The 23443-nt window shown below is 41.1% G+C and overlaps 1 protein-coding gene and 1 pseudogene across 1 annotated transcript; one reads left to right on the top strand and one right to left on the bottom strand.

Moving 5' to 3' along the window:
- Window positions 1–3269: 3269 nt before the first annotated feature.
- Window positions 3270–22060, bottom strand: LOC125229121 (annotated as a pseudogene).
- On the top strand, window positions 17054–21606 carry LOC125228592 (phenoloxidase-activating enzyme-like). The gene is made up of 4 exons (XM_048133215.1): window positions 17054–17267; window positions 19396–19564; window positions 19877–20058; window positions 20574–21606. The coding sequence occupies exons 1-4, from the start codon at window positions 17075–17077 to the stop codon at window positions 20957–20959; spliced, it is 930 nt and encodes a 309-aa protein (XP_047989172.1). The 5' UTR covers window positions 17054–17074; the 3' UTR covers window positions 20960–21606.
- Window positions 22061–23443: the final 1383 nt, after the last annotated feature.

The following is a 23443-nucleotide window of genomic DNA, read 5'->3' as shown; positions in this document are numbered from 1 at the left end:
TTATCCGCGGACGGACGGACGGACGGACGGACGGACGGACGGACGGACGGACAGACAGACATGGCGAAACTATAAGTTGACTACGGAACCCTAAAAACTATTCTTGTCTTTTAACACGTTCACTGCGGTACGGGTATTTAGTTAGACCTCTTATATACGAAGTTAAGTCTGGTCTTTCATCACTAGTCATCACACGCGGGGGAGTCATAACCAATAAGTACACACATAAACTCACGACTGTATTCCCGAAAGGGATGGGCAGAGTGCCACTCTTAGCAATTAAGGGTTTCAAAAGAAAATTAAATATATACGTACAGATGTAGTGCGAAAAGGGTTTCCTTCGTATTTTTCCGGAAACGTTCGTATTTGTCATGCTAGTTCAGTCAATGTCAGTACATCTTGTACTGAGACTGAATGAAATAGCATGACACGTTCGTACGTTTCCGTAACAATACGAAGGCGAATCTTTTCGCACTACATCATCATCGTCCTTGCGTTATCCCGGCATTTTGCCACGGCTCATGGGAGCCTAGGGTCCGCTTTGACAACGAATCCGAAGATTTGGCGTAGGCACTAGTTTGACGAAAGCGACTGCCATCTGACCTTCCAACCCGAAGGGTAACTAGACCTTATTGGAATTAGTCCGGTTTCCTCACGATGTTTTCCTTCACCGAAAAGCGACTGGCAAATATCAAATGACATTTCGCACATAAGTTCCGAAAAACTCATTGGCTCGCACCAATGAGCTCCGGAACGAAAGTCGCAGGCACTTACCGCTAGACTACCAGCGCTTACACTGCATCTGTAACTAATTGTAATAATTAGAACCAATGAGTTCAGAACACCTGGCACGTGTCAAATTGCCTGTGAAACCAATGTCGCCATCGTTCCCGACTCAAATCGAACTATACCTACTTAGAATCCTGCAACTTTATACCTAAATACTCAGGTCATGTAGTTATGTACCCTTACCATGAGTTTGCGCGGCCCTTTTTATTGTGGTACTTTTGAAACAGATGCTTTTCGTCGAAGGAAACATCGTGAGGAAACCGGGCTAATAGGCTACTTGCCTCCTAGTCAAATCAGCTTCTTTTTAAAAACTGTCAAAACGAATTTCAACGTCTTGCTGATATAGAATTATAATCGAATTCTGTGACGTCACGGTCAACTGAGTTACTTTATATATCTTTACCTGACTTATTAAATAGAAATTGGATTTAAAAATAACTTCTATCCATGTTTTTCTTATAATTATCTGATGTTTTATTTCGTGCATGGTATAAAATATTTTATTTTAACTACAGTCAAGTTCCTTATTCCAATAAGGCCTAGTTACCCTTCGGGTCGGAAGGTCAGATGGCAGTCACTTTCGTAAAACTAGCTTTTGCCCGCGGCTTCGCTCGCGTTAAATTCGAAAATTACAGAATTCTCCATACAAACTTCCACCCCCCATGTTAGGGAAGTGGGGGTTTAGAAAGAGACAAAAAGTAGACTATGTCACTCTCCATCCCTTCAACTATCTCCACTTCAAAAATCACGTCGATTCGTCGCTCCGTTTAGCCGTGAAAGACAGACAAACAAACAGACACACACACTTTCCCATTTATAATATTAGTATGCCTATGCCAAATCTTGTGGTTAGTTAAAGCGGACCTTAGGTTAGGCTCCCATGAGCCGCCGTGGGTTATCCAACCAAAATGACGATCTACGATTTTTGAGGTACTTTCCCTTCGTGTCCCATGTATTGGGACGTCCTCTACCTACCTACTTAGATCGTGTAGGTGCTCCTATGGCGCTAAATCGTCTTTTCATTAAACGCGCGTTTTCCTAATTTTATTTATTTATTTAAACTTTATTGCACAATCAAAGAAACATGTACAAATGGCGGACTTAATGCCAAAAGGCATTCTCTATCAGCCAACCGTGCAGGAGAAATAATAGCTACCAGAGACAAATATAATCGTGACATCAAACATAAAACAAAACTAAGGTTGAATACTAATACTTATCCATAAATACTAATATTATAAATGGGAAAGTGTGTGTGTCTGTTTGTTTGTCCGTCTTTCAGGGCAAAACGAAGCGACATATTGACGTGATTTTTTAAGTGGAGATAGTTGAATGGATGAAGAGTGACATAGGCTACTTTTTGTCTCTATCTAAAGCGAGCGAAGCCGCGGGCAAAAGCTAGACTAATACATATACATATATGATATGAATTAGATAGACATATATATGATACTAGCTTTTGCCGGCGGCTTCGCTCGCGTTAGAAAGAGACAAAAAGTAGCCTATGTCACTCTACATCCCTTCAACTATCTCCACTTAAAAAATCACGACATTTCATCGCTCCGTTTTGCCGTGAAAGGCGGACAAACAAACAGACACACACACTTTCCCATTTATAATATTAGTATGGATGAATTATCTTCTCTAGACATAAATATAATTGAAAATATTCATGCAATAAGTGGTTATGCCTACATTTTTGCAGCTTGGGGTCACAAAACTAAATTATTACCTGTATTTAAGTAAAATTATAGGTATCAATACATTGTTTACGGAATTTGTTCAATTATGTATGTAATAATTATAAGAAATCTTGATTTGTTTGCAAAGAAATTGGATACCTGTGTTTACCCTGTTCATTATGTACAAGGTTAATTATTACTCCATGTCACATTGTCGTCACTTCATTAGGTACTTATAATTCAGTTAAATAAAGTAATATTATTACAACTAAACTTTCAAGAAGTGAAAATATCGAAATCCCTGATAACGACAAAATATTCATCGTGTCAATTACGGTTGTACGTACCTGACTCATATTGTCATGTCATTAAAGGTTAGATTTGACAAATCTGCACGTCATCACGAATAACACGAAATAGTACATTACGATACAAGTGCGTAAAAAAGGAAGATCGAAACGAGTGAATAAATTAAAACACGACCGAAGGGAGTGTTTTAAATCGACACGAGTTACGAATTTCCTTTTCACACGTGTATCGTACGACGTTTTTCAGTACAGATGAGCCTCCGAAGTTTCGACCTGACATATAATGAACCACTTCTCGCACTAGTGCGTAAAAAAACACCATTTGTACTGAAAATTTATATGAAACACTTATAACCCCATAATAAATATCTAAACTTCAAAATTAATACCTACGTTCTTTAAATCTAATTTGGGTCTGTCACTTGATAAAATACACAGAAATCAATAAATACAAGCTGTTTATTTACTTGAGACAATGAAACATTTAATATTATAAAATTACAGAATAGTTATGTAGATATAAATCTATAGGTATATTTTTTCAATTATTCATATTATATTGTATCCAGTCCAAATAAGAATACACGTTAGTATACATAGAGGGCACAGATGAGCCGCACTGTGAAATCCTATTACTAACTATTCCTGTCAAATAATATGTTCCCTGCTGTTCTAACATGATCGGGCCGCCAGAATCGCCAAAGCACATATCTTGGCCATCGTTGCTTGATGCACAGAGGACTCCAGGTGTCACCTGCTCGTATCTGCGGCAGGTGTTGGGGGATACTAGGCGGACTTGGGCGTAGAGTTTGATGGGCGAAGCTGGGCTGTGTTCGGTTTGGCCCCAGCCGGTTATGGTGAGCGGGGTGCCTTCGTATTTGGGGTCGTTGATGTTGAAAGTCGGTAAGAGGATGGGGCGGATGTATTCTGTAACAAAAATATAAAAATAGATAGACAAATAGTTATTTACCTTTATAGCAAGTTAAGTTTATGCATATGTTTGTAACAGTGAAGAGACTGAAGAGGACATTGAAACTAAAAGCCCTATTAAAATTTTCGCTCTAAATAACCATTTACACACATACTGCTGTAAAACACTATTGTTTTTTTATTAAGTCCCGTGTAGTAACGGGCTATGAATGATCCACTTTCCGTCCGTGGGTGTCGTATGGTGTGGTTAAAGTAGAGTGTGGATTAAAAATTTCCTCACCCACTTTCCATCCGCGGTGGTGCTGTCGTAAAAGTCTGTGGGGTATAGGTTCAATTGTAGTCTGGGCGATGGGGTAGGAACCTGTCAGTGCATATCACGATTTCGTTTTCTTTCAACCCCTTAATTAGGTACTAGTAGTGGCACTAAAACTTGAGCTCTGTTTATTCCTTTTAAAGCCAGTTGCACCAACAAAAATGGAGGGTTAACCCGAGAGTTAACCCACCATTTTATATGGAATTTGACAGATGACAGCCCACTAACCCTGAGTTAAGTGGTTGGTGCAAGTGGGCCTTATGTGTACCTACGCATGAATGAATAGTTTACCTGTGTTAGGAGCGTCTCCTCTGAGCGTCACCATAGCGATGTCGTTGTGGAACACCCTGGGTTGGTACTGGTTGTGGTAGACGATCTTCTCCGCCTGCATGACCACAGTCTGGACGCATTTGCCCCCGACGCAGTCCGTTGCGGTGCGAGTGTCGTATTCAGCTAGGAAGATTTTCACGCTGTTGAAATATAACTTTCATTAGTAAAGGGGCCTCATATTACCGCATTGCTACAAGCGCTGGTCGCCTAGCGGTAAGAGCGTGCGACTTTCGATCCGGAGGTCGCGGGTTCGAACCTCGGCTCGTACCATTGAGTTTTTCGGAACTTATGTACGAACTGTCATTTGATATTTGCCAGTCGCTTTTCGGTGAAGGAAAACATCGTGTGGAAACATGACTAATTCCAATAAGGCCTAAACTACATGATAAAGATATTGTAGCTGTGTTAAATACCTTTCATCACACTCACACGGTAAATCTGCAATTGCACGCAGGCGGAGCGGGAGTTATAGAAAAATCGTTCTCCATGTTATTGATAAGTATTAGTGTAATGAAAAACATCGTGTGTAACTCGAGGCGTAAGAATATTGCACTCGAGTTTTTCTATGGCTCCGGCAAGCTGTCGCGATTTAACTTTCTCGTTTACAATATCCATACTAATATTATAAATGGGAAAGTGTGTGTGTCTGTTTGTTTTTCCGTCTTTTACGGGAAAACAGAGCGACGAATTGACGAGTTGAAGGGATGGAAAGTGACATAGGCTACTTTTTGTCTCTTTCTAACGCAAGCGAAGCCGCAGGCAAAGGCTATTAGTTGTACTATAAAATGAGCTTACTTCTCTAATGTATAGGTGTGCTTCAAAACCACGCAGTGGGCCGCGGTTAACACGTGCCTGTAGCTGATAAGAGACCCTCCACACGCCACGTCCGCAGCGTGGAGGTGCACCACCCAAGGGTACAGGCCTATGCCAGTGGGTCGACCCCCTGAAAACATAATTAATTGTTTTGTCAGTAACATTTTCGTAATCAAACACGAAAGTGATGTGCTACTTCAGTTTAAAGAATTTTTTTTTTTTAACTCTGCTACCGAGTGATAGTCAACATTTATTTATTACCACAGAAAAATACAACATTGATTATGTTGATCTTAATAACCTTTATTAATAACACTTAAAAATTTGGTACAATAAATATTATAAACTAGGCAATAAAAAATAATAATAATAAAACTAAAAATCTAAGTCTAGGCATAGTGCCCAAGATGCTGGCAGCATTTCCTCGCTGAATCGCAATACTTATACGTTGAGCGAGGAAGCTGCCAGCCCTTTTGTCCCCCGTAGTCTCAGTCAGCCGCTTCGCCAAGCACGTCCTTGTATAAAATCTGGGCGCCCGGGCCCCACGGACCGAGGGTCTCGACGCCAAAAGCAACAAAGTTGTAATTGGCGTCGAGACCTCCGTATTTACGTCGTTTAAAGAAATAAGGTACAGCGGGGCAATTTCGCGTGGGGTGAAATGCAACTGATACGTTTTTTATGTTTTACAATGTTTGCATTATTAATTAGAGTGTTATATATGGCACGCGTGTTCAGTGGATACATGTGGAACTCAAAATTAATAGTGTAATAATGGAAAAAATGGATCAGTTACAATTGCCCCCATTCAGTATTTGCCCCGCTGTACCTTAAATGTAATCCGCCGATGCAACGTCACATTCGTCACATACTAAAACATATCATAATGTCTGCAACAAGCTTCGCCCAAAAAACACAAACTGTTCCCAATATTCCCACCCACCCTGCACCAAGCCGACAAAGTTCCCATTATGCTGGCAGCATTCACACGCTGTATGGCGATGGAAACTTGTTTAACCAGCGAATACCCAGAGCGGGGATCAGTAAAATTAGCTCACAAAGTTTTATCCTAACTTGCTACTTAAATTTTGCTATATGCTTTAATTTAGTGATTAATAACGGAGATTGAATATTTAATTAGGTAAGATATATCTGCATCTGGCGGGCAAGCACGGTAGCGTGGTATAGAGCATATCGCGTCGGAGCGTCCCTTTCGAACTTGCGTTCAAGCATGGTTCACAGTGAATGAAACACACAATATACAATATGCTTTGCCTAATGGTTGACTGGTAGAGAATCCCGTACGGCCATTAAGTTCGCCTATTGACCGTTGTGTTCTTGTGTTTCTTTAATGTAATTGTGGGCTACCTTCCCACTTACACCTAAACTTACATTAATAATATATTTACACTTATAATAAAATAAAATCATTAATATATACACATATTTATTTATATACATTTTATACACATATATACATTGACTTACATCACTAAACAAACAAACACAATATTATATTACATTTACATATTTATAATATATACGTTAAGTTTATGTATCGTCCGTCAATAATTTGCCGTACCAACAGGTCGTTGTGTGCTATGCAAACGCGCACCGCGATAGCAGTTCTTTGTTCGCGGGGCCCGGTTTCGATGCGTCCAGTACCGGCCGGCAAGCGCCGCGCCCCACCTCAGTCGATGCACGATACTGACGCGAAACGCATGTCGCTTATGACCGCTAGACGCATTACGATCGCTATCGCTTTGCCTTTGTTTAAACTGTATTTTCTATTTCTTCCGTACTGTTACCTTCTGTGTTTCTATCTTCTGAACTTTGGACATTCCTTCTGTGTTGTAAACATATTTATAGACATTATAATATTTATTGGAGAAAGTGGATGTTTGCATTTTGTGGCTGACCTACGTCACGCACCCTGCCTGCAACCCCATACTGGTGACCCCTGAAGAACACAGGACCGAAGGATATTTACCAGAAAACCGTACGTAGAAGTGTCCAGAAAAATAGATAACAAAAGTACCGTTATGCCGCCCGTCACAGAAGTACCGGCTGGAGTGCCTGTTTCCACTGCACCATCCGTCACTACTGCTCCGCTCGGTTCCACAACATCGACGACGGACTCATCCGATGTTTGTAAGGTCGGAATGCGACTCCCACCTTTTTGGCCAGAGGACCCGGAGATTTGGTTCTCACAGGTTGAGAGTTCGTTTGACGTGGCCGGCATCAACACGGATCTGACCAAGTACAATTATATCGTCAGTCAGTTAGATCGGCAATATGCGAAGGAGGTCAGGGATGTTATCACCAACCCACCGGCAACTGATAGGTACAAAAAGCTGAAAAGTGAACTCATCAGTAGGCTGAGCAACACGACCGAGAAACAAATCCAGCAACTTCTGCACCATGAAGAGCTGGGTGAGCGTAAGCCTTCGCAGTTTCTGCGTCACCTGCAGGCCTTGGCAGCGAATCGTATATCGGACGACGTTTTACGCTTGATGTGGACCAACAGATTACCTGTGGCTGTGCAAACTGTCCTCGCAGGTCACCCAGATGCTTCTATGGACATTATCGCTGACCTTGCTGACAGAGTCTACGATATCGGCCCACGCTGCGCTTGTTCATCGCACGTCGCTTCCGCCAGCTCCGAGCAACCAGGCTCCAGTAATGACGCCTTGGCGAGGGAGATAGCTGCACTCAGGAGAGAGGTTCGCGACTTGAAGATGGACCATGGTGGGGGAAGATCCCGCCCAAGGGATCGTAGCCGCTCCAGGAGGCAGAGCCGTTCCAGCACCAGATCCCAGTCCAGCTACAGAAAATTTCCCGTCTGCTGGTACCATTCCAGACATGGGGAGAACGCTAGCAAGTGCTTGCAACCCTGCGACTACAACAAGTCGGGAAATGCCACGGGCAGTCGGTAATGGCGACTCCTGACCGCCCTGTCACTTCGCGTCGCCTGTTTGTCACCGACAGAAGGTCGAAGCTGCAGTTCTTGGTCGACACCGGTAGCGACCTCTGCGTCTTCCCCAAGTCGTTACTACGCGAGCGTCGAGCGCCGACGGGGTACAACCTCTCCGCAGCCAATGGGACGCCGATCGAAACCTTCGGTTACGCGCATCTCAACCTGGACCTAGGACTCCGGCGCGACTTTCCATGGCGTTTTGTGGTAGCTACGGTTACAAAACCGATTATAGGTGCAGACTTTTTAGCGCACTATAGTATAATTGTAGATTGTGGTGGTAAAAGGCTAGGTCGTATTATAGATAACACTACTAGCTTATTTTCCAATGCTATTGTAGCTACTAATAGTGCTGACATATTTTCCGTCAAGGTCATGAACGGCAGCGATTCTTGCTACCATCAAATTTTATCACAGGAATATCCTGAAATCACACGACCTGCTGGTATTCAACGCACTATACCTCACAACACACAACACCACATTCGCACCACTCCAGGTCCCCCAGTATCCTGCGCTCCGAGACGTCTTGCCCCTGACAAGCTGAAGTTGGCGAGACAGGAGTTTGAAGGTATGTTGGCTAGCGGCACAGCACGACCATCGGAGAGCCCTTGGTCTTCACCACTGCATCTGGCGCCTAAAAAAGATAATGGGTGGCGCCCCTGTGGTGATTACCGTCAGCTCAACGCTCGGACGATCCCCGACAAGTACCCAATCAGGCATTTGCATGATTTTACACACAGCATATCTGGTTGTAAGGTCTTTAGTACGATTGATTTAGTAAAGGCTTACAACCAGATACCTGTATGTCCGGAGGACATACCGAAGACGGCCATCACGACGCCCTTCGGTATGTTCGAATTTCCATTTATGACCTTTGGACTCCGGAATGCAGGTCAGACCTTTCAAAGGTTTGTGGACGAGCTGACACGCGGGCTGGACTTCGTCTACTGCTACCTGGACGACTTTCTAGTTTTTTCTAGGGACGAAGAGCAGCACAAACAGCACCTGCGTGAAGTTTTTACCAGACTTCGGGACTACGGCATGGTTATCAACGTGTCTAAGTGCGTCTTTGGGGCTCCCCAGGTAACTTTTTTAGGTTACCTGATTTCGGAGAGCGGCACCAAACCCTTAGACACCAAAGTCCAAGCCATACGTGACTTTCCACCACCCAAGGACGTCAAGCAGCTGAGGAAATTTTTGGGTATGGCCAATTTTTACAGGCGATTCCTGCCGCATGCCGCCCAAATCCAAGCACCTCTCAACGCACTCCTGGGTGGAGCAGTCAAAGGTTCCAAACCCATCAACCTGACCGGCGATGCTCTGAAGGCTTTCAACGAGACCAAGGAAAGCCTATCCAACGCAGCGTTACTTGCTCATCCCGATTGTCGGGCTAAGCTGGCGTTGGTCACAGACGCATCAGACGTGGCACTGGGTGCAGTACTGCAGCAGCAGCTGCAGGACCAGGTATGGCAGCCGTTAGCTTTCTTTTCCCGGAAGCTCAGTCCGTCCCAGACCAAATACTCACCGTATGATCGTGAACTGCTCGCGATCTACGAAGGTATCAAATACTTCCGACACATGCTAGAGGCGAGGCACTTCACGATCTATACTGATCATAAGCCGATCAGTTTTGCTTTCCACGAGAGGAAGCATAACTGTTCGCCTAGGCAGTTTAGGCACCTAGATTATATATCCCAGTTCACGACCGATATAAGGCATATATCCGGCAAAGATAATGTTGTGGCCGACACCTTATCTCGGATCGAGGAACTGGCGATACCTTTCGATCTGGCCGATCTGGCTAGAGCTCAAGTGTCCGATCCGGAGCTCGCCGAGTACGTGACCTCGTCCTCCCTGCGCTTGGTAAGGATGCCATTTCCGGGTAGTCCGGAGCCTTTGTACTGCGACGTCAGTACGCCGACTCCCCGACCGTTCGTTACCAAGCAGCATCGAAAAGCCGTTTTTGAGAGTCTCCACTCCTTAAGTCACCCTGGACCCAACCCAAGCGCCAAACTGGTAGCACAGCGATTTGTATGGCCCAGCGTGAGGAAGGACTGCAGAGACTGGGCACGAGCTTGCGTGCCATGTCAACGGTCGAAGGTGAGCCGTCATGTGTCTGCACCCCTGGGCACATTTGAATTACCTCGGGCTCGCTTTCAACAGGTACACATTGACCTAATCGGTCCTCTCCCCGTTTCTCAAGGCTTCCGCTATTGCTTGACGGCTATAGATCGCTTTACGCGATGGCCAGAAGTCGTACCAATAGCGGATATCACGGCAGAGACGGTGGCTAAGGCTTTGTTGACTGGCTGGATATCCAGGTTTGGCTGTCCCATAGATATTGTCACAGATCGTGGTCGACAATTCGAGTCCGCACTGTTTCAATATCTATCCAAGGCCATTGGATTCCAGCATAGGCGCACCACAGCGTACCATCCAGCATGTAATGGGATCGTGGAACGCTTCCACAGGCATCTCAAGGCCGCCATTACATGCCACGCTGATGCCAACTGGTCCGAGATATTGCCACAAGTGCTACTTGGTATACGCAGTGCCTTTAAAGAGGACTTACAAGCGTCCTCTGCCGAGCTGCTATATGGCGAGCCATTGCGGCTTCCAGGCGAATTTTTTGATCCTAGCTTGCCTGGTACCACGGATATAACCGAATTTACCGCGCGGCTACGATCATTCGCCTCGAAGTTAAAGCCCACGCCAGCTTCTCGCCATAGCAAAGACAGAATCTTTGTGTTCAAAGAGTTAGCGACAGCTGATTACGTCTTCCTTCGTGAAGATGCAGCACGCGCTCCTCTGACACCTGTATACTCAGGTCCACACAAAGTTCTGGAGAGAAGTGACAAAGTTTTTAAACTCCTCATTAAGGGCAAACCAGTTACTGTGACCATTGACCGGTTAAAACCTGCACATTACCTGGCCGAGGACTTGACACAGCCGGAACCACCGATTGCACCTGTCGCACCTGGAAATGTACCGCGCGAGAGGCAGCATCCTGACCCTGGGCCTAGCATACCTACTGCACCTAGAACTACACGTTCGGGGAGGCAAGTACGTTTCCCAGATTATTATCGCCCTTAACCAGGTCTCTGGGGGGGAGTGATGTGGGCTACCTTCCCACTTACACCTAAACTTACATTAATAATATATTTACACTTATAATAAAATAAAATCATTAATATATACACATATTTATTTATATACATTTTATACACATATATACATTGACTTACATCACTAAACAAACAAACACAATATTATATTACATTTACATATTTATAATATATACGTTAAGTTTATGTATCGTCCGTCAATAATTTGCCGTACCAACAGGTCGTTGTGTGCTATGCAAACGCGCACCGCGATAGCAGTTCTTTGTTCGCGGGGCCCGGTTTCGATGCGTCCAGTACCGGCCGGCAAGCGCCGCGCCCCACCTCAGTCGATGCACGATACTGACGCGAAACGCATGTCGCTTATGACCGCTAGACGCATTACGATCGCTATCGCTTTGCCTTTGTTTAAACTGTATTTTCTATTTCTTCCGTACTGTTACCTTCTGTGTTTCTATCTTCTGAACTTTGGACATTCCTTCTGTGTTGTAAACATATTTATAGACATTATAATATTTATTGGAGAAAGTGGATGTTTGCATTTTGTGGCTGACCTACGTCACGCACCCTGCCTGCAACCCCATATAATAAATATCAAACTAAGAATCCAAAGCAGCTTACTTGTGATATAAGTGTGAGGAGCGTCGTGGGTACCACCGGACCCAACCAGTTTAGACAGTGGACTCCCAATAGCCCCAGTCTGACCCACATCTACCAAAACCAGAACTATCAACGAAAAGAACAACTTATAGGGCAACATTATCAAAATTTCTTCTTGACTTATTCTGGTACCTTCTTCTTTTAAAGCTCAGGAGTAAAATGTGTTAATTACTGAATTACATGCATATTTAAAGGTGAATACAATAAGGAAATTATTGTTGGTGAATGTCGGGTATTTTATTGTTTGGTTTTCCTTTGTTTTTTTTTAAATGTTAATCTACGTGTATCACGGTAAATTTTGTACCACCCTTATATGGATAATATAATAAACTATGACGAATCCCAACTAACACAATTATAATAATTTTTAAGTATGTAGGTATAACTCATAACAGTCACTCGTTTTTCATAGCTTCATTGGTTTTTTAATGCACGTCATTTTATTAACCTGTATAGAATAAACCCATAAGTTTTCTGATGACGAACCCCCATACAATTGGGATACAATATACAGCGTGTAAAGCTAATACGGACGAATCTTAATGATGGTTAGACATAAGAAACGTATTAAATAGATATCTTTTACCAAGGACCATTTAATACTAGACTGATATAGCCCATACAAAAAAGCGTACCCCTGAAAAAAGCTTAGTTTTTGCTTTAAAACTAGATGGCGTTGTTTCGTAACCCGGGAGTGGAAAAAAACATATTTTCACACATATTTTTACTTGTTTTTATATTATACTATGAATAACTATCAAAAAACTTTATTTTAATATCAAAATATTGGCTCAAAACACAATTTTTACAAATTATATTTTTTGGTCGGCCTCGACGTAGTTGTGATCGCTTCGCTGGCTAAGTTTGTTCGCATGTTGTCTAATTATTGCCAAATAAAATGACTAGATGACGTTGGTGGACTAGGAAAATGTCACATCCGTTTCGTTGTTCATTAATATAATATACTTAGTGATAATAAACCTATATGTTGAGCTCAAATACGTTCAACAAAACGCAATCATTGTGCCAACAGATGTGACATCTGACATCCATGTCACATCACAAATGTCATTGTATGATTTATTGAATATTCATAATATGGATATTAAATATTTTAGAATCGCAGCAGCAATGCGAGTAGAGATACAGAATTAATAAATGTATAAATTAATAATTGTATGACCAATGACCTCATACATAAAATTACCAGTTTAGGTGACAGAAGGCGAATCCAATTTGTAAACATTAAATGTGCTAAGGAAAAGAATCTTTCCGATTTTCAACGGGACACGGCTGAAGGGGCAAGCTGGTTTCGACTGCGCCCATGCATCTCCATTGTCCAGAAAGTTCATTCGAAGATCATTTTGCTTATAATAATCTGAGTAATCACAGTGAATGGTTTGACAGTATTTCAGCTAACACGTAGAGAGACTTGCTAGCTTCGTCGGTCAGGCTTCGTCTTGGACACAACGCGGATAGTTAGGCCGCCAGGTGTGGCACTTTGGATTACGTTTTTATAATAAATTAATGATAGTTTGTATTGTTTTGGTAATATATTTTCTACTCGTATACTACTCGTTTGGTACTCGTATAAACCTAAACTGAGATAATAAATGAATAAAAGGAAATAATTAGTGAAACTCTGACATAACATAAGTAATAATTAATGAGACTAAATGCATTTTCACATTATCCGATCCGATATCGGATGTAGGACTGATACCCATACATTACAGGCGCTATCTTGGATTTTTTCCATTTAAATCCTTCCGACATCCGATATCGGATCGGATAATGTGAAAACGGACTAAGACAATAGATACCTTGTTAGTGATATATACCTATGCCTATGTATATCCCACCAAAAACATTCTGTAAAAAATAGCCGTCTCGATGGAGCTGCTTGTTTATCTCTAAAAAGTAATGAAATCTACATAAAGTTCCTTACTGCGATTTCTTTATTATTATAGTTAACTAGCCTTTGCCCGCGGCTTCGCTCGCGTTAAATTCGAAAATCTCACCACAAACTTCCATCCTCCATTCTAAGGAAGTGGGGGATATAAAAAGAGACAAAAAGTAGCCTATGTCACTTTCCATCCCTTCAACTATCTCCACTTAAAAAATCACGTCAATACGTCGCTCCGTTTTGCCGTGAAAGATGGACAAACAAACAGACACACACACTTTCCCATTTATAATATTAGTATGGATGTTGTGTGACTTGGCCGTTGAAGTGTAGTAGTGCTGGCGACAGATTGGTGCAATGGTGTCATGGAGCACCTGGTTATAAACTTCTTTATACCCTTGTGTATAAAGAAGTTTATAAGTTTCATATTCGATGGTCCGAGCTAAGGTTCGTAAAGCCATGAAGCCGAGCTGGCCCCGTAGCCGAATGGCATTTCTCCGACGCCAAACGAAAGCGATACGCCGCTGGCTCTGTCGCGCCAATACGCAAGCGCGATAGAGATAGATATCTACTAGCGCTTCGTTTCGTGAGCGTTTCGTGAGCGATTGTGCCATTCGGCTAGCCACCCTGATAACCATTGTCGCTAAACGCCGATCGAAACGCAGTCTGAAGTGGGTGATAAACGTACGATACGAGCAGGTATGCGTACTTATGGCTCGACGACCTCTTTCGATTGTGTGTCACCGTAAGTACGCGTAAAAACCGCTGCGCATAGTAGTCGACCATCCAACGCGTACTTGCTCGTACGCCTATCACCCACTTGACGTCGCGCCAACACTTTATGGAAAAAGCGGGTTTTCGACAACTACCAATAAGATTTTAGACATTCAAAAATCTTCAATAATACTCAACTGTTTCGGTCGCACTCGTTCAAATATAGGATAGGATTGGTATGAGCGAGACGGTCAGGAGATTGATTGTCAATATGATATCTATCATAAACACCGTTCGAAATGGCCTCATTAAAATCTAAATTTTAAATATATTGAAAGTAATATTACTAATCATTGACGTCACGCTCAAAATGAAAGAGATAGAAAATTTGACAGTATGGTACTCTTTTGCATGATTGTCATAATTCAAAATAAGAACGATGGCTTGCGTTGTAAACAGGGACTGAAACATGACACGGGCCCCTAGCGTCATCTATATACTTTTCACTGTATCACTTGTAATGCCGTTGAACTACCGCGTGCGTATTTTTAAAAAAAAACGACATTTTTATTCAAATGACACTCTTAGTGACATCTAGTGACATAGATTTACGGCTGCCAACGGGGTACGGCATTTAGTATGGACTCTGCTGGTCCTTTATAATCGTCCTTGCTTTTACTATAAACAACTTGTCCATACATAATAATTGGGACCGTTGTCATTGGCTGTCATCGCAACAATGTTTACAGTAATTGCTGCTGAAAATAATTTCAGAAATAAACGCGCTGACAAAATTTACGCTGTAGGTATGTAAACAATAGGTACATACGTATTTAAAATATAATATACATGACATGACATGTGTAACATTTTGTAAATAACCTAACCACAAAATTACAATTTTGAAAAAACCCATGACCGCGACATAGTAGACCGATTTTCATGAAACATGGCTAAGAACATTCCCGACTAACTCAGATTTCAAACAACTAAAACTAAATCGGTTTAGCCGTTCGGGAGCTACGATGCCACACACAAACAGACAGACACGTCAAACTTATAACACCCCTTCGTTTTTGCGTGACAGCTATCTTCAAGAAAAGAGCGTACACGCAGCACTTCCGGTGTTTCGATGGCAGTGATCGCTTACCATCAGGCGACCTGTCTGCTCGTTTGCCTCCTGTCCCATAAAAAAAACATAAGTAGTAAAATATGAGAACGTTCGAATGACGTTAGCAGCAGTGCACGCTACAACGCGCAACCCGAGCCAAGTTAATGGCGTGCATTAGTGCAAGCTAGGCTATTCGGTTTCAAAGGATTCCGACGGCTTGTACAGTGTACACTCTGCCCGCGGCGCCGCTTGACTTGACAAGTAGCTTATCTTTCCTATGTCTTATGCTAATTTTCGATTGTTGCTAAAAATGAGCTTTATCGAAAAAAACATTATAGTTATGTCTTCAAAATATAATATGAAACAGTTTTTTTGCTGAAGACCAAAACTTGAACATTTTGAAGACATCAATACAATGTACTTGAACATTTTTGAAACGTTTACGCAACACATTGGAGTATACTGTTGCAAGAAAAATTAAAAAAAATATCATTAAAACGCAGAATTTTAAGGAGTTTTGGGCACACTCTGATATATAAACAGGCTGCATTGATACCTAGAGACTTTTGCATTTTTTTACACTAAATAAACCATTCATTGGTAATTTCTTAAAAATTAATAATTTTATGACTAATTTTTAAATTCAATAATCACATAACTAACCGCGGTTTGTTCTTAAGCTGAGTTTAGACGAGCAAGTTATTGCTGCAAGTTTTGAGACAGAAGTATATGCAAGAAAGAGATGCAGATATTTGCCACTCACTCTTACCTATAGTTGCGTCTCAAAACTTGCAGCTATAACTTGCTGGTCTAAACTCAGCTTTAAAACAAAATAACAATCATTACATCGTCATTACGAGTCACTAAATTGATTATTAATGGTAGGTATGTTTCCCAGAAAGTGAACAATCCCATCCCATGCATTTTGGTTAGTTCAAATATGAGTAGGTATCTACAGAATGACTCTAGTCACGCTTGACTAGGGCAGGGACGGGCGTATCACCTTCTATATAGAGAGCATCTTATCACCGATCGACCGTTAATTGTCATTTGACGACACGGCATTTGTCATTTGACTAAATTGGTTTATCGTGAATTTTAGTCTCTAACGCAAACTTTTTACAGTCCGGTTTTCAATAAGAACTATTAAAATAGGTATATGACTAACCTGCAGTCTAACCAGCGCAAAACGTATAAAGTTCTACATCATCCATTTGTAAATACGTACTTACTAGCCCTACTGAAATTTAATTGACGCCCGTACATGACGTATATCAGGTATAAAACAAACCTAAATTATGAGTAATCTTCCTGACAATAAAGAAGTGACACATCGAGGTAGAACCCTAAGGGGCTATAAAATAGCCCAGGCAATCAATCAGACATCAGTTCATCGCAGACCCTTGACTTAAAAGTGCCATCATGTATAAGTCAACTCTTTTTTTAACTGCTATGTTAGTAGATATCGGCCTGTGTAGATCCACTACTGGCTTGAATCAGCTGGAGAGTTTTGGACAGCATGAGACGAATACAAAAGGGCCTTTCAATGGACGGCCTAGCGAACCAGCTACTGACAAGAACGCTTCCCATATCCCACCTGATAAATTTATAATAGGTAAGGTGGCTTCCTAAGTAAGGTTGACATTTTGTGTGCATAAAAATTGCTTGCATTAATCTAGCCGAGACGTTTGACACTTCGTTTTGTTTTGTCCTGTATCTACGCTATCGAAAACGAGATGTCATTCGCCCCGGCTCAACCCCGACCCGGTCTAACGTGAGTCCTCCTTAAAATTATAATATTATTATTACCGTGGGCCTCAGTCAATCTGTGTAAGAATGTCCTATAATATAATATTTATTTATTTTATTTATTTATAATAATAGGTAATCGCATAACGCATAACATATGACAACACACCCTGATGACTTTAGAAATGTATTCAAAAAGGTTAGGTTATTTCATTTCGGGCGTAATATTATTTAGAGATATATAAAGGTTTTACAAAACCCGTTGAGATATTTTTTGCCTATTTATTAACCCTTTCGCTGATAGTGCCACGCCTGTCACTACACAAGTACACATAAATCGTCACTACTTTTTAAAAATCTCGTATCTCACGCTGTTCCTCAAAGTTAAAATGCAGTAAGTCTATATGCATTCCATACATACTTACTACAAATTTCTTTTCATTGACAGACGAAGATACAAGTTTTTTTAAAAGTAGTGACGAAATATTGGGTTGGTAAGAAAGTAATGAGCGAATCATAACCAATATTGTAATTTTTATTTAATTTATTATTTTAATCATTTATCAAAAATATAACGGCTTCGTTATCTACTACTTGTCTCCATCGTTCTGGTAAAGAATGAATAGCATCGGCGAAGAAGTTCTTAGGTTTAGATTCAAAAAACTCAGCTATGTACTGTCGTAGATGGGCTTGATCATCGAACTTTTTTTCATTCAAGGCATTGCTTAGCGATCTGAACAATGCGTAATCCGTAGGTGCCAAGTCTGGAGAGTACGGTGGATGAGGTATCACTTTCCAACCTAGCTCCAATAGCTTTAGCCGAGTCACTTTTGCAATGTGTGGGCGAGCATTGTCGTGTAAGAAAAAAACTTTAGCATGCTGTGGACGATTCTGACAGATTTTTTGGTTTAAATTTTCAAGCTGATTACAGTATACTGATGCGGTAACAGTCATTCCACTTGGTAGTAGTTCCCAGTGAATAATACCATGAATATCCCACCAAACGGACAGCATAACTTTTTTCGGGTGAGGCTCTGTTTTTGGTGCCTCTATTCCTTTTTCGTTTGGAGCTAGCCACTGACGTTTGCGTGTGTGATTTATATATAAGACCCATTTTTCATCTCCAGTGATAAGATGGTCCAACCAGTTGAATGTGCGGCGAAAAGACAGAAGTTGTATGCAGATATCGGCACGGCGGTTTAGTTGATCTCTATCAAGTTCGTGCGGTATCCAAACACTGTATTTGTAGTTTTTTCCCAACTCGTGTAAATTTGTTTCTATGGTGACATGAGAGCAGCCTAACTCGGTAGCAAGAGTACGACTCGTTAGCCTCGGATCTCCTTCAATTAAGGTTTTTAATTTGGCTACATCAATCTTCACCGGTCGACCAGACTTAGGTTGATCTGATAATGAAAAGTCGCCACTACGAAACCGCTGGAACCATCGTTTCGCCGTGGCATCAGACACAACTTCAGGAGCAACACGCTGACATATATTACGCACTGCTTCGGCGGCTGAATGGCCAGACTGAAATTCATATAGTAAGCAATGCCTTACATGCACTTTTAATTCGTCCATTTTCTTCCTTATATTAGCTCGGCGACAGCTAGTGAATGACTGACGAGAAACTGTGCGACTCGCCCTTTATATACTTTCGACCATAGAAGATTCTAGAACTCTCTCAAAAATTTTATGTGGAATTCAATCGATCGCTCATTACTTTCTTACCAACCCAATACATACGGACATGCCAGTACGTCAGCGAATGAGTTAATTGACATAAGTTGTAGCCGTTGTAGGTATCTAGTCAATTATTTGCCCTTAGAAGGATTAATTATAATTCAACACGAATAATAGACATATGTATAGATAATGTTTACGAACTATTTCGTGCTATTGATTATGAACTATTTATCGTATGACATAATTAAAAAATTGAAATAAGTAACCTGCAGAATGTCGATTTTTTTAATAATTTTGCATTTATTTTCCAGCGGGCAGACCTACCGGTTTAGCCCAGTACCCGTGGCTGGTCCACATGACTATGAAGATCCATGAGCCCCAGGACACCAACATGGTGGCCTGTGGGGGATCCCTCATCAGCCCAAGACACGTGCTCACCGCTGCCCACTGCCTGGATTTCGAATTCAGAAGTTATGAGGAGTAAGTAGATTGCCAAATGAGCGAAGTCATGCCATAAAGTGACGTTCGGAGTTCGATCGGCACACAGCAGCATTTCAAGACGATTCACTGATTTTTGACACTTGCCGCAGTAATGTCGCGATTCGCGCTTCAGTTTTGTCCGGCCGGCCGCAACAAAACACTAGCGGTCGAAATCCGAACTTTAAATTGAATTCATTGGTTACTTTGACCGTCACAATTCATACCTACTTATGCGTCAGGGTAATAATTCGTATTAAATATAATCGTATTTCGTTCCAATTATGATAATATTTTAATTCCCTATTTGAACAGCGTGAGCGTCTACCTAGCGGAGTACAACACCCAGACCTTCCCGAACGACTGCGTCGGGAGCCAGTGCATCAAGAACCTGGTGATGCACCCGGATATGATCACCATCCACGAGCATTTCGATCGACAACAAGTCCGCAACGACATTGGGATGTTAAGGCTCTCTGGGCCCACTCCTAACTCTGGTAAATTATGAGTAAACTACATTCTTAAGGCACATCGGATTATCAGTCTGCCGGACTACAACTGCCTGTCAGTTCCCCGGCGCTGTATTTTTTACTTCTAACAGGCCTTCTCCGTAAACTCCCAGATGTTAGTATAAAAACCGTGTGTGTTTGGATTTTTGTACTTACTAATCAATAACAGGGTAAATTCACGTAAAAGTAACGTGAGTCATGATGCCATTGTGTGTTTATTTGAACTACAGCTGCAAATTGAAGGATCTATGCATAAATGTATCAGGAAAGTAACACTAATTTAGAGATAGATTATCACTTGACATTGCGTCGTGAAAAAACGGAATATGCCATAAAATCGTGACTCACGTTACTCTCGCCGCGGTTGACCCAACATCGAAAGAATTTACTCTGACACTTTCATACGCTACCGTTTAAGCTAGCTTAGAAGGATTTGCTTGCATGTATGTGTTAGGCACTCATTTGAAAATCCCCTTCCATAATATAAACTGCTTTACTTGCAGAGCACATCCGCCCAATCCCTCTTCCGACTTTCAACATCAACGTGGCACAATACGAAGGAACTCCTCTCACCATCGCCGGCTGGGGCCAAACTGAGTTCGGCCAAGCATCACCCATCAAACTACACGCTCAAGTCCAACTGATCTCACTCAACACATGTAGGAGATACTTCGCGGTGACTAGTGGCATGCTGTGCGCGGCTGGTAGGAACAGACAGGACTGCTGTTTCGGAGACTCTGGTGGCCCGATCATGGTCGAGCAGCAAGGAAACTACCAGCTCGTTGGGGTCGTCAGCTTTGGAGATAGCAAGTGCGGGGGCTCCAAGCCTTCTGTGTACACTAATGTGTTTTCTTATTTGGATTGGATCCAGAAGAAAATGAGGAATTAAGCCAGATCACATATGGATGGTGGTCATTGTGAGGAAGCTTTATATTATGTAAGGTGTTTAATGAAAAAGCCTACAAATCTGGTCAAATTCATTCAACTGGCAATATTTACTCAGCTACCCGTTTTTGTTATTTTTTTATAAAAGTCAATTGAGGGTGGATGAAAAAATCAGATTTGAAGTTTAGTGTTAAAGCAATCCTTTGTCTCGCTGTTTCTTTTAATAAAGTTTTTGGGTTAAAAAAGTGGAGTTTTAACATGTTTGGTCCTTCTAGAACTGGATTGTGAAAGTGTAATAAGTGCTAAGAACAATAGTGTATAAAAGGCTAAGTGTTTATTACTGCGAGTTGGTAAGATTAGACTGTAAATTATAACATTGATTTCGTGCACCAGTGAGGTTAAAACCCTTTATGAACTATTTCACTAATTTGGACATTTAAACAGTGTTTAGTTTATTTTGAACTGCTAATACGTGGACAATAATAAGTCGTAATAATAATTACGAAGTGTTTTGGACTAATACAAATACATTTACGTGGACATTTGTGGTTAAAAACTTATGTCATTTTAACCTGCATATTTATAGACTTTGTAGCCAGATAAAGATAACAAGTGATCTAACTTTACGTAAATTGATCTCGATATAGTACGGGAAAGTGGACTTTGAACTTATTTGTTGTGAATTATTGTCATGGCTCAACTTTGTGCATCACTAAAAACGTTATCGGAACGCATTTCGAAGTTACAAACTAATACTAAAAAGACGTCGAAATCAAGATATACACATGGCTATTTACAAACACGTTTAGAAACATTAGAGTTATTGGTCTAAATATCAAGATCAACATCAGATAATTAAAACTACAGTTACAGAAACTGAACTGGAGCAATTACAATTTAATGCGGAAAGTCTGTACGAGACTACTGAAGATATTTACCTAGAATTTAAGGGATCATTAAAGGATTATTTGTTGGAGTCTTCGAAAGGTCAAGGTCAACCACAAACAAATAATAGTATGTAGAGTTTTTTATCAATGAATGATATCGAGACCACACCTATTAGAACTAAATTACCTCCTTTATCGATACCTAAGTTCGCCGGTAATTATAACGACTGGACAAGTTTTAAAGATTTGTTTAAATCTCTCGTGCATAATAACGTGCATTTAAGTACAATTGAAAAACATCACTATTTAAAAACAAGTTTATCGGGAGAGGCGGAACAACTTCTAAAACATTTTGCACTCACGGAGGCTAATTACGATAAGGCTTGGAGCACACTGGAGAGTAGATACAATAACAAACGTATGATTGTTACTACAATAATTAGCCGCCTTTTAAATCAAAAGAAGATGAACACATAATGTTTTAAAAGCTTAAAGGAGATTTTAGATACTACGAAGGAATGTTTGAATTCTCTCGACAATCTCGACGTAAACACTTCCACCTGGGACGCAATTATCGTACATTTAGTTGTATCCAAGTTGGACCTAGAGACACACAAGCAATGGGAACAGTCACTTGGATCTTCTCAAGACATACCCACATTTACCACTGTGTATTTTTAGAAAATCGTTTTCGTTCTATGGAGATGGTAAACGTCACTCACAAAAAAGACCAACCGCAGAAAAAAGACTTAGCTAAAAATACGACAACTCAAAAACCCACAACTATGAAGTCATTTGTCACAGAAGTAAACAGCGAATGCACTTATTGCTCACAAAACCATTATATTTGCCACTGTAAGGAATTTGCCGCCTTAGATGTTCCTCAACAGGAGGTAGAGCAGGGAGAATTTTCAAAATCTGTCAAATTACCCCATTACACACACAAACACCCTTCACTCACACTACCTCAATTTACTGTGAAAGGTCAGTGACCCTTAATTTTTTTCAAGAGTGTTATTTTGAGTTTGTAGTCAACTACTGACCTCCTTTGAGAAATTAAAACTGTAAAAAAGGTAGCATACAAGAAGACAGAGAAAAAATACGCATCATCTAGCTTTCCTTCTCTGTTCATGTCTCATGTGAATTTAATTTACCTAAATATGTAGATAACGTTCCTTATTCAATTGATTGTTTATCTAGGTGTATTTCAAATTACTATCGACGCATATCTTATCTTATCCAATACTGCCATCGCCATCTGCATCAGACTCTTGATCTTACCCAATTTCCGAGTCCCTTCTCTTAATTTCAGTTCCTTGAGTTGAAAATGTTGAATTGAAACTCATACTTAGTATTAAATAAACCACAAATACATATAAAAATCACAATATAATTTTAAATTATGGCTTGGGCCCTGTACCAGTTGCAGTCGCTACGTCTGTAAAGCCCCTTGTAGTTTCTTTTAAATGGCTAAATACCTAGATGTACACATATCATACACATCTGTGATGTAACTGAAAATTAAAAAACATCGCTCAGAGATAAGGTTCAAATTAGCATGGCAAAAAATACAGTGCAGTCAAAATACCATCAAAATACGA

The sequence above is a fragment of the Leguminivora glycinivorella genome, chromosome 8, assembly GCF_023078275.1.
Source record: "Leguminivora glycinivorella isolate SPB_JAAS2020 chromosome 8, LegGlyc_1.1, whole genome shotgun sequence".
Lineage (NCBI taxonomy): Eukaryota > Metazoa > Arthropoda > Insecta > Lepidoptera > Tortricidae > Leguminivora > Leguminivora glycinivorella.
This window is presented reverse-complemented; position numbering and strand designations above follow the sequence as displayed.

What these genes read in the sequence shown, in the direction of transcription:
- LOC125228592 (XM_048133215.1), top strand. Translation starts at nt 17,075, where the DNA reads ATGTATAAGTCAACTCTTTTTTTAACTGCTATGTTAGTAGATATCGGC. An exon ending in GAATTCAGAAGTTATGAGGA is followed by an intron (nt 19,565 to 19,876) that starts GTAAGTAGATTG and finishes CTATTTGAACAG; the next exon opens with CGTGAGCGTCTACCTAGCGG. An exon ending in TGGGCCCACTCCTAACTCTG is followed by an intron (nt 20,059 to 20,573) that starts GTAAATTATGAG and finishes CTTTACTTGCAG; the next exon opens with AGCACATCCGCCCAATCCCT.